We start from the raw sequence: 11989 nt of genomic DNA on the forward strand, positions 1-11989 counted from the left end.
AGAGGCATGCGGAAGAGTTCACAGATCTGCCTTTTATAGATCATGTTTTGGGAGGGATTTTAAAAAGGGAAACTGCCTAAAATGTGAATTTCAAAGCAATTTCTCATTACAGCTGTCAAAACAGCGGTTATAAATGACTGTAAAAGTTAAACGATTTTAAGACACACTGGTGAAACATTCCTGCACCAATCAGCCAGTTTAACGTTGCCCTGCTTTAATCAGGAGGCCGAACACAGAAAACTAAGTTATTTCCACCTTGTTGATTAAAAGGCATCAACATTAAGAATATCCACCCTCTTTCATGTGTATTGTTATGCACAAAATCAGAGAATGGTTATTTATCTGGAGATTTACTGATCTTACAGCCATTTTAAAATAAACTCTTTAATGAAGGCCAAAAAAGTCCACTTTTAAATGAATCTAAACGTTTTATTAAAACTGTAGGAAGAAAAAAAAACAGCGTAAAGCACATTGCAGCAGATTAAATATGTTCACATCTTGGATTCCTTCTTGACTTTGAGGAACTCGGCCATGTTGGAGAAATATTTCTGGTTGGCCTCGGCCACCTTCTTCTCTGCGGCCTGCGGGTTTACGATCTCCAGGCCCTGTAGGGGACGGCAGACTGAGCTGAAACGCAGGTCAGGAGAACAAAGAACACAACAGCCCGACGCTCGCGCCTCTCTTACCTGCAGGGGAGTGAAAGCCACGCTGGAGCTGGTTCCTGACGAGCGATCTCTGACCGTGGACTTTCCGCCGTACGTCATGCTCTGCTTCTGCAGCGTCCTCTGTTGGCGACAAAACGGTGCGCCACGATAAAGGACAACATAAATCAAGACGCAGGAGGGTAAAAGACCCATGGTGGGGGGAGGGGAGGGGTTACCTGCAGGGACTTGGATATCCTCGCCTTGGTGGCCTCGTTGACCTGAGCCTGCCTGACTCGGCCGCTGCCGCTCTTTCCCAGCTGACCCAGACTGAAGCCCAGATCCTCCTGATAAGCATCGTCTTCAATCTGCAACGCAAAGTCTGGGATCAGCTTAAAACTGATTAAGTTAAACCACATTAACATCATTATGGAGCAACGGTCAACATCATTTTAACTTAAAAAAAAAAAAAAACTGTTACATGTCCAATTGAAGACTAAAGTTGCTGATTCGGCGTCTGAAGATTCAATGCATTTTGTCCACAAAACTGCACCAACACATGCTAAACTTTTGACTTTTTGAAACAAAGCGGTTTACAGAGCCACATGGACCTCAATGCGACCATGTTTAAGAGCTAACTAAGAACATACAGCTTATTAAACTGGAGTACAGGACTGTCTCAGAAAATTAGAATATTGTGATAAAGTTCTTTATTTTGTGTAATGCAATTTAAAAAGCATGAAATGTCATACATTCTAGATTCATTACAAATCAACTGAAATATCGCAAGCCTTTTATTGTTTTAATATCGCTGATTATGGCGTACAGCTAAAGAAAACTCAAAAATCCTATCTCAAAATATTAGAATATTTCCTCAGACCAAGTAAAAAAACAATAATTATAACAGCAAAACAAAATTAAACATTTGAAAATGTCCATTAATGCACTCAGTACTTGGTTGGGAATCCTTTTGCAGAGATTACTGCATCAATGCGGCGTGGCATGGAGGCAATCAGCCTGTGGCATTGCTGAGGTGTTATGGATGCTCAGGATGCTTCAATAGCGGCCTTTAGCTCATTTGCATTGTTGGCTCTGGTGTCTTTCAGCTTCTTCTTCACAATACCCCACAAATTCTCTATGGGGTTCAGGTCAGGGGAATTGGCAGGCCAATCAAGGACAGTAATGCCATGGTCAGTACACCAGTTACTGTGAGAATCTTATGTCGTCTCTTAACCACTACCATACTTGTGATCTAGTTTACTGAACCAAGCTGAGTGTTTTTCAAGGCTCAGGAAACCCTGCAGTGTTTCGAGTTAATTAGACGATTCAAGTGATTAGTTCAATAGCCTACTAGTATACTTTTTCACGATATTTTAATATTTTGAGATAGGATATTTGGGTTTCTTAAGCTGTAAGCCATAATCAGCTATATTAAAAACAATAAAAGGCTTGCGATATTTCAGTTGATTTGTAATGAATCCAGAATGTATGACATTTCATGGTTTTTAATTGCATTACAGAAAATAAAGAACTTTATCACAATATTCTAATTTTCTGAGACAGTCCTGTATTTGGCACCGACAGTCGTGATCAGACTTTATCTCTGCAGGACAAACAAAAGTGTTTCCACGGAGGTGCGACAAATCACAGCATTTGTTTAACAGGGTATCAGCGACTTTGAGCACCCTGTAAATGTTAGGATCGTTTTAACTTGGTCAAGCATTATTGTTAAACTGAGGAAGTAATTTCATTTGGTTTAATATGAGGAGCTGGTCTGTAGGTTATTCTTTAAAGAGAAAAACCTATTTATACTTCTGATCAGCAAATAACTCAATATTTTTACTCTGTTCCTACAATGACTGGCCACTGTAAGCCCAAGTTTAGCCGTTAGAGACGCCTGCATTACAAAGCTTTATTGAAGACATTAAATCACAGGTGTCAAACTCAAGGCCCGCAAGCCGAATCCGGCCCGTCAAGGCAATTCATCCGGCCCTCAAGAACCAAAAAGGACATATAAAGTAGAGACACATATCCTTTTAACTTGTATACTGTGGCAAAAACTGTGCTTCCTGTACTGAATGTTGTTGTTTTTTAATGTGTAGTAACAGCATCATGCCACTAGATGTCAGTTTTCCCACAAGACGTTAAAACAATCCAGAAATGTCCAAAAAGTGATGCAGAGTTTTAAGTTTCTCACCCCAATACCAACTTTTTTTTGCAGATTAACTGTTTAAACTGGGCCATAGGATCCTACTTTTATGTTGCTGTGCATTTATTTATTTTTTTACATTTTTATGTGAACTGGAATTAAATTATGAAATCAATAGTGTCATCTATACTTGTGCAACTGGCCCTTTTGATGACTTCCTGATGCCAAAGTGGCCCAATATAGAAGTGAGGTTGACACTCCTGCCTTAAATTATTGCAGCCTTAAAGAAACGGCAAAAAAAATTTGTAGCAGAACAGAACAGAACAGAATTCTCTCTGGCTTAAATACGTAGTAGGGTGTTGGTTTATGTCCAAGCATTTTCTTATTTTTATACATTTTAATTTTCTGTTGGTGTCATCTATACTTTGTGTTTATCTCTGTACAACAATTTGGCCTCTGTGTTTAAGTGCTTTTTGAATAAAGTTGTATTCGATTGGAAATAGTGGCATTAAATTAGAAGTCGATTAGCCAACTTCTCCACTTGCTGAGAATTGGATAAAAAATAAATCAATCAATAACTTTTTAGACATGGCATATATTCATCCCTGGCCAATTGATGGGTATAGTTACACAGATTATATAATATTGACTATTACTGTTAATTCTCTCTTCATCAGCTCTAAATGGTGAACGGCAGGTCACACACAGGAATTAAACCCTCATTAAATTCATCTAAACATTTTCCCCCACTCCCTATCCCCATTAACCACTTCAATTCACTCACAAACAAAACAAAAATAAACAAAAACAAAAAAAAGTAATCCCTGCCTTTGCTGTCGAATTAAAAACTGCCCTTAGAAGCTTTTATTTTTCCTTCAAGTTTTATTGTTTATGGATTGAAACGAAATGATCCCACAAGGTTTTACTCGTTGCAGTCTTTAGAAATAAAACCAGAAGGACAACAAAAGGAAACCAGAGTTGATTGGTAAAAGCCTCAGTGGGCAAAACCGTGATCAACTGTTTTCACCCCAAACCTGGCAGCAACATCTGCCCTGAACGGTCCAGTTGTGTCTGGATCACAGGTATGAACACATTAAAGTCGTTCTGTACCTAAATAGGTTCAGCTGCCTGAATGCAATGAATCATGGGTCACTGAAGGAACTCCCACTGGCCTGATGTGGCAGCAGTGTTACCTGGATGGCTTAACATAAAGTACGTCTGAACAGTGAGACTAAAATCAGCACAACCATCACCAAGTAATCAAAAAAGCCAGTCAGGATACTCTAGGTGGGACAAATGTTCAGTCACCAGTCAGCGCTTAATGATCCGTGGATATCAGGACTCTGTGGGAAGGTGATTATTTCCTCCTCTATTCTAGGCTTCATGTAAGCATTTGTTGAGCAGACTTGAAGAAAACCTCCAGGTGCAGAATGCCCAGTCACTTTTATGTAACAACCGTGGCTTGAAATCTTACGTAACGTTACGCCGACACAGCATTTGATCTACCCAGATTATTTTTATTGCTTCTCCTCTTTAATATTGCATCTGTTAAGCTTTGCTGCCAAAATACCTCTAACGAGGTATATGCTGATATCTGGATAACGACATTTGATGGATTGGTGATGTTACAGGTGGGACTCAGCGCAGATGTTAATGCCAGGTCGGGTTAGTCATTGTTAGGCTTGTCTACTTACATCAGGACGTACGTGGTTATTATCCGATCTGAACAGGGCCTGATTTAGAGTTTTATGCATGTAGAGTTTAAAGGTAGCGTCTGCGATATTTCTGGAAATGCAAGTAAGAAACCACAAATCCCTTTTTGAATGACTGCATGTGCAGAACCGTCTTACCTTGGTCTTCCACTCCTCGGGGGGACCATGTGAAAAAACAAACAAACTCCAAAATCCATTATTTCTTCCTGGTCTTATTTCTTTCTACTGACACTTTCCTCTTGTCATAAACTTGTACTCGGTTCACTTCATGCGAACCACGGCCATGTTCAAAGTGTTACGGTGAAAAGTAGTGGCTCTACAACAAACGGCTAACACCGAAGCTAACCGCAAAGCTAACCGGCTACGTAAACTCTAGAAGTCCGCATGTGCAGCCAGCAAGCGGAAACTACCAAGGAAAGAGCACACTGGTGCTACGTGACATGGAGGCATCTGATTGGTTCTTTCCATTCAGACCGAGTGACAGGATTGGTCAGTTTTTACAGGCCTGCAGCTTTCACAGAGATCTATATTTTAACCTCCTTTTTGTGAATACATAATGCATTTACTACTGTCAGGTAGGGCTGGGCGATTAATCGCATATTGATCTTGATTACAATCATTAAAAACAAAATGATCGATATTTGTCCCTTCTTAATCGACTCTCGTCTCATTCCTTTCAATGTGAGTTATAAACACTTCAGGAGCGAGACTGAACAGTTGAGCAAGGCTAAAGACGTCAGGACAATGGCCAGAAAAAGAGAGCCGTTGGTAGAAAAGAGAGATAACGACAACTTCAGTGGTGTGAAATCATCATGGGTACGAACAAGTAGAAATAGTGTGCAAACCCTGCTATGCTGTCGTAGCTGGGGGACTGATGTCGCTCCCTCTATTCATTTCCTATGGAACCTGTGTGATGAAGTTGCAGTCGCCTGCCCTCCTCCAGCCTGGCGACCAGCGAAATTCGTCCGTGTGAAAATTTGAGCTTGTTCGCGTGAATGTGGACACAAAAGTTGAACAATGTTAAACTTTTGTGTCTCACGCGGCACAGCAGCCATTTCTCTGGTCAGCCGTGAAGTGCGCCCTTAAAATGTCGATATTCTCAATGCTGATTCCTTGTCTCTAATATATGACGAACCCGGGGAACTTTTCTTTTACAGACATAAACGCAGGAGTGAAAATGTATCCGATACAAAGTTTTTGTATATGTTTTAAGAGGATTCATTTTATTCAGGTTTATCATCTCCATTCTGTTTCTTTTTTTTAATGAAGCGTCGCTTTAGGGATGAGGTTTCATTTCATCCATACTTTGTCCACATTTTTCAAAAGAGAAATATTTTGCAATTGAAAAAAAAAAAAAAACTAATAACAGATGGGAAGATTCTGGTGCATCATGTAACAAATCTGAAAACGGAGTGGAGAGAAAATTCACACACCTCTGCAAAGGTCATTCTGTTGGCGTGCTTCCTGATCTCAGTCAGCCCGAGTCGCTCCTTCATCTTTCGATACCTACAGGGAAAGACACGAGAGCAGCGTGCTTGGAAATGGGAGATGTATTTATAGATGCTGGCATTTAAAACGTATATGTGCGAGTTACACAAGAGACCGGTCTCTTTGCTTTGCAGCTCCGTTCCTGCAGAATATTTTATTTTCTGCAGGAACAATTTAATCAAGGCAACTTCATCCGAATCAGATATACTTTAATAATCCCAGAGGGAAATTACTGTTTCAGTACAACCGCCATAACAGAACATTCATTCGTTAGTGTCAGCTGAATTTACTTTGAAATATTACAAAAACAGATTAAAGGACCATCCAGGATTATGGTTTTAATTTGCTAGTTATTCGTTTTTGGGGCTTCATAAATACATCTAAAAACAGCACTGTACACCTGAATGTCTTGAAACTCGCCTCGCTGACAGCTTCCCTACCTTCTTCCTCCTCTCTTCTTCCTCTGTCCGTCCAGCGGCGCCGGCAGGGGTTTGACCTGCTTCACCGGCGGCGGCTCCTGCCATTTGTCAAACTTCCTCTCGATCTCTTCTTTTAGATCATAGCCAACCTGCAGGAATAAGGAAGTGGCTGTAAAAAAAAAAAAATAAAAAAATAAAATAAAATCTTTGTTTTTGCTAAAACCGTTTTTAAAACCTTTCCATCCGAACTCTCATGAAAGCTGTCCACTCGTGAAGCCAGGGTGCATTTAGCTGCCACCAGACGGGCCGCCTTCCTCCTGAGGTCCTAAGAGGAAGAAAAAAACAACTAACCAACGCGGATTCGGTTCTGAGGGGGAAAAAAAAGGACTAAAACAACCTTCTGTGTTACTACTGCCGAGTAAAGCTGATCTCCTTACAGGTGGCAACGACTGCACCACGTCGCAGTGGTAGATGAAGCCTGTGTGAGGAAGCAGGGACGTGCTGCTGAAGCCAGACAGGGTTCTCCTCTGAGCTCCCAGCAGCATCAGGTTACAGGCTGGCATCTTTGAAAGGTTAGTGAGACCGCCAGCGATTCCTGCAGCCACAATGAGGAAAAGCAAAGAAAGATCAGCATGTTTTTGCATGTGTATTTTTGTGTATTACCATCTAATGTAGAACAGATTACTGGATCAATGTGTGCTTCTGTGCTTTTTTGTCTCTCTTGTTGTGTCTCTGCTCTGTCTTCTGTAACCCCCAGTCGGTCGAGGCAGATGACCGTTCATACTGAGCCTGATCCTACTGGAGGTTTTTCCTTCCCGTTAATGGGGAGTTTTTCTTTCCACTGTCGCTTCATGCATGCTCAGTATGAGGGATTGCTGCAAAGCCATGGACAATGCAGACAACTCTCCCTGTGGCTCTACGCTTCTCCAGGAGTGAATGCTGCTTGTCGGGACTTTGAAGCAATCAACTGGTTCCCTTATATAGGACATTTTTGACCAATCTGTATAATTTGACCCAATCGGTATAATATGATTAAATTTGACTTTGTAAAGTGCCTCGAGATGACATGTTTCATGAATTGGCGCTATATAAATAAAATTGAATTGAATGTTTTCACAAAATGTTAGTGCATCCCTATTATCCCCCCCAATTTCTCACCCATAATCTTGGCGGCGGTTGATGCTCCCACAATGATGGACAGGTTGGGGGCTATGAATGACATTCTGGACTCCACGTACTCATATATTCTGTGTTTGGACTGGTTCAGCTCCAGGGCCATGTCACAAGCCTCTTCGAGCTGCTTCAGTTCATCCTCACTCAGCAGTGACCTACAATAACAAAAGTCCAAAAAGTTTCACCCAACTCTTTGCAGGAGTTTTGAATAAAAGCATTTTGTGAAAATGACCACGCAGAGGAGAGGATTGAAGGTGAGGCACTCACCCCTGCGTAGTTGACGCTGTGACGCTGACGACCATAATAGTAGCGTTGGTCAGGATCTGCTGCAGTGTTTCGTTGTTTTTACATTTCTCCAGATTGTTTCCCAGTTCCTTCAAACGCACCACAGGAGTGAGAAAAAAATGCAGGTGAAATCACATGTTTACAGTCAGTGTATGTGAAAAGAAGACGCATAACCTTTGTCTCACTTTGCGACAACAAAACAGGACTAAACTTTTCCTGCTTTAGGTCAGGATGAATAAAAATTAAATTCTTCAATTTGAGAAGTTTGCGTTTCCTGAACTTACTCAGTAGAATTGCACTTTAAACTGTATGACTTTGGGTCAATTGTTTCTGGTATCCTTTGAGGAGCTTCTGAAAAGTTTGCAGGGATTTTGGCCCATTCCTCCAGACTGAACTGGTGTTACGAGTCAGGTTTAAACAAAATCTTGCTCACACATCTTTTTGCACTGCCCACACGTCTTCTATGGAACTGATAACTGGCCGTTGTGATTTGAGACACTTCCTTAGGTCCATTTGTAACTCATTAGGCGTATACTTTGGGTCACTGTCCAGCCAGAAGAACCATTTGAGCTTAAGCTTCAAATTCTTTGCTTGTGTCTTGAGATGTTGCATCGATATTTTCACATTATGTTCTTTCCTTATGACAAAATTGTTAAGTTCAGCAGCTCTTCCAGCAGCCAAAAATTCCCACATGATTCTACCTCCACCACATTATACAGTCAGGATGTTATTTGCAGCCTTACCTATTTAGCTGTTTTTTTCTCCAAATGAAACAATGGTTACTATGACTAAATACTTCAATTACATTTCAGGGTTTTTTTTCCCCGTCAGACCACAGCACACATCTCCAAAAATTAAAGGTATTTTTGTGAATTGGATGTGAATTTTATGCTTCAATGTGGAGGTGCACAAATTCTCTTCCTGATATCTAAGTTGATTAATTTTTCCTCGTTAAACTATGAAGGACTGTGTTTGAGGTGTTGCCTTAAAGAACACCAAGTGGTGTGTCAGAATCTTATAAAGATCTCCCTAATTGTTTGTAGGAATAGTATAGTTAGTACATATAAATTACTCAATCTGAAGAAAGTTATAAAAATGTTCTAAAAAAATATTTAGGTAAAATAAATAATTTTGGTAATCATAACTGACAAAACAGGAAAAGATTGGTTTAATTGTATGTCAGTAAAAACAGGCTTTAAAGTTTATGCAAATATCTGTTTGCAAATGTAAAAGTTTATGTAGTCTATATTAATGGGAGATTTATATTGTTGCTCAAAACAGTCTAGCGTTTCCATAAAGTCAATAGTAAAATTAAATATTTTAATAAATGTACACAGTGCACATAGTTAAGCCTATTATAGTACAGCAGAATTTCTGGGTTACTTATTGTAACATTGTTACCTTGACGGTGCGGATGTAATCCAAAGAATCTGGCACCAAAGACTCAAGCTCGGGAAACCTCTTGGAATATTTGTCTCTTGTAAATTTATGAATTATGTCTGTAAAACAGGAAAGATACAAGACAAAAAAAAACTATTAAAAAACTAAAAAACTATTGTTAAGAAGCGGGACACATCCTCCTTCACGCTTTCCAACGATGTTTCACTTGTTGACGTGACTCACTGAGCTCGTTGTCGATCTCCACTGTGAGGTTGTTGGCTGCCACGATCAGCCTGTACTCTGGGTCAGCCTCAACTGGGCCTGAAACTAAAAAGAATCACAAAGGGATCAGATTTTATTTTCTAGCATAACCAATAGCAACAATAGTAAACAAATGACTATTTAAAATAAAAGTTCTTTAAACTCAAATAGGTCACACTCACCATCTGAGTTTTTGCGCTGCTTTCCGATATATTCTGAGATTTTTTCAATAATTTCCGAAAACTTTGAAAAGATACAACAGGGTTATAAGACCAACAAGGCATTTTTTTTTAGAGCAAATATCTGATTTACAGCTAAATAAATAAATTAATTACCTGTTTGCTATTGCGGAGCTTGGCAATGGATGCAACACTCTCGGCTTTACTGTAATCCACCTCCATCTCCTCTGGAATATCTTCCAGGCCTCCCTCCATCCTTCCCTGAGTCCTCTCTCCATCACTATCCACTTCCTCTTCTTCTGGATATAATCCGTCTTCTCCCTCATTTCCAGCTTCCTCCAGATCAGCCAGGAGCTCATCAGCCAGAGACATCTGAAAGGGAAGGAAAAATATGCAGTATATTAGGCAAAATAATAGACTAGAGAAATAAGGAATGTATTTCAGTAAAGATTATGAATCACGGAGCGATTTAACAAAACTGGTTTGTATAGTAAAGTCTTAAAATGGCTGGTATTAATAAAAAGACATAACACATTCTCTGATGAAGAATCATTTGCTCAAGAAGCTGAGGGGCCATTCAAGGTTTTTCCCATGTTACACAACATAAAAATATTGTTAAGCCAGTGATTAACTTCTTATTTTGTTTTATCTATTATTTAGTACTATTCTATTTTCAATTTGATCTAAACACCTTAAAAAAACACTTCATCATAGTTTTTATGACCATTTTAAATGTGATGAAAAATCAAGTGTTATTTTGTGTTTTAATAGGATTTCTCTTGTAGTTAAAGTACTTTGTATGCTTTATAGTATATATATCTGTCCCTGGGGTTTTGATGTATAAGTCTATATTTTAACTTGGTTTCTTTTTTTTTCCCTTGTGTGGTTACCGATTGCACGCTTGTTCCTTTGTTTTCAACTTCTGTAAAGCACTTAGAAAACATTCTCATGAGTGCTTTTGTAAGAGTGCTTCTGTAAAGCACGCTTACGTTTAACTGCATAAAAAGAGATCTACAAATAAAATCTGGTTGATGCTTGAAAAAGATTTAAAGTGGATGTCACATAAAGAACTGGCAACACCTACAGGATAAAGAGTAAAAACAGTTTGTTTCACTCACATTTTCCCTCTGAACTGTTTACATAGAAAGCAACTTATTGTCAGCTCACTGATTTAAGGCTCCTACACATTTTTTTCACGTCCAGACAAAACAACATGTAAACAGTATGTGCGAGGCTACAGCACTGATCAGGTCAAGTGACGTTTCTTTAAAAAAAAAAAAAAAAAATTTCTTTAGAGACTATGGTTCCTATGGAAGAGAAAATACATCAATACTGCAATTACTTTATTCAACTTTTCTCCAGACAATATACCAAATGTAAACTCTAAACTTTCCATCAATAGAAACATTTGAACCAAAGTGTCAGTTTGAATGAAAGTACCGTTCTGTTGTTTACCCTCCAAATAATTGTTAATCAATGTAAAGTTTTTCTGCCCTTTAAACCAGCGTAGATAAACGAATACCACAAAAAGCACTGAGCCAAGTCTAGATGCTTGGATAAAACAGAAAGGCATCACTGTTTATTCTGGCTGTAACGCGGCTAGCTAGCTAGATCCACTAAACGTTTGTCAGACGTTAGCCGAGATTTACTAACATGAAAACTTACCTCGGATCAAATTCCGTCCGAGAAAATGTTAGTGACTAAAAAGCAGCGCGATAAACCAACAAGGCCTGTTTTAAGCGAAAACCCAGAATGTTTATTAGCTGATTTCCTCCTGCGTCTGCTAAAGGTGCTCCAACTACGTTCTGGTCGCAGATTAAATACGTCACAACTCCCCAGGGCCTCGTGGGAAATGGAGTCAACGCAACCAAAAACAACGCTGACAAGATTTTTTTTCTTCTTCTTGTGTTTTTTGGCATTTGGCAAAAAAACCAAAAACAAACTTGAGTTGTGCATTTCCGCCAACGACTGGTATGGAGTGTCGTTCGTGATGGATTAATCTTTACAAATTCTATTAAACAATTTAGTTTTTAAAAGAAATCTTATAATAACATTTCTCTGTTTGCTTCCTAAAATTCTTTGCAATATGTCTGTCATTTTAAACGTTTCTTTGATTTTCTCAAATTTTCTCCTAATGAAACTTCTTTCTATTACATATTTTTAACAATCGTTTCATTTTCGCCGCAATGGTCACATTTTCCTGTATTGTGTTTTTTGTATCCTAAAAAGTGTAGTGTTAAGTATGGTGTGTCCAAATCTTAATCTTATTACCCTTTCATCCTTTCTGTTCCTTCTTCCATTT

General features: G+C 39.2%; 1 protein-coding gene across 1 annotated transcript; it reads right to left on the reverse strand.

The window, feature by feature from the left end:
• Positions 1 to 412: 412 nt before the first annotated feature.
• prpf31 (PRP31 pre-mRNA processing factor 31 homolog (yeast)) lies at positions 413 to 11517 on the reverse strand. The gene is made up of 14 exons (XM_036134758.1): positions 11353 to 11517; positions 9844 to 10059; positions 9691 to 9751; positions 9491 to 9574; positions 9269 to 9366; positions 7850 to 7956; positions 7568 to 7737; positions 6847 to 7004; positions 6645 to 6734; positions 6431 to 6558; positions 5936 to 6008; positions 881 to 1009; positions 687 to 785; positions 413 to 605 (listed from the first exon to the last, which is right to left on the reverse strand). Exons 2-14 carry the CDS (start codon positions 10057 to 10059, stop codon positions 492 to 494), a joined length of 1527 nt encoding a protein of 508 aa, XP_035990651.1. The 5' UTR covers positions 11353 to 11517; the 3' UTR covers positions 413 to 491.
• Positions 11518 to 11989: the final 472 nt, after the last annotated feature.

The sequence above is a fragment of the Fundulus heteroclitus genome, chromosome 3 (genome assembly GCF_011125445.2).
Source record: "Fundulus heteroclitus isolate FHET01 chromosome 3, MU-UCD_Fhet_4.1, whole genome shotgun sequence".
Lineage (NCBI taxonomy): Eukaryota > Metazoa > Chordata > Actinopteri > Cyprinodontiformes > Fundulidae > Fundulus > Fundulus heteroclitus.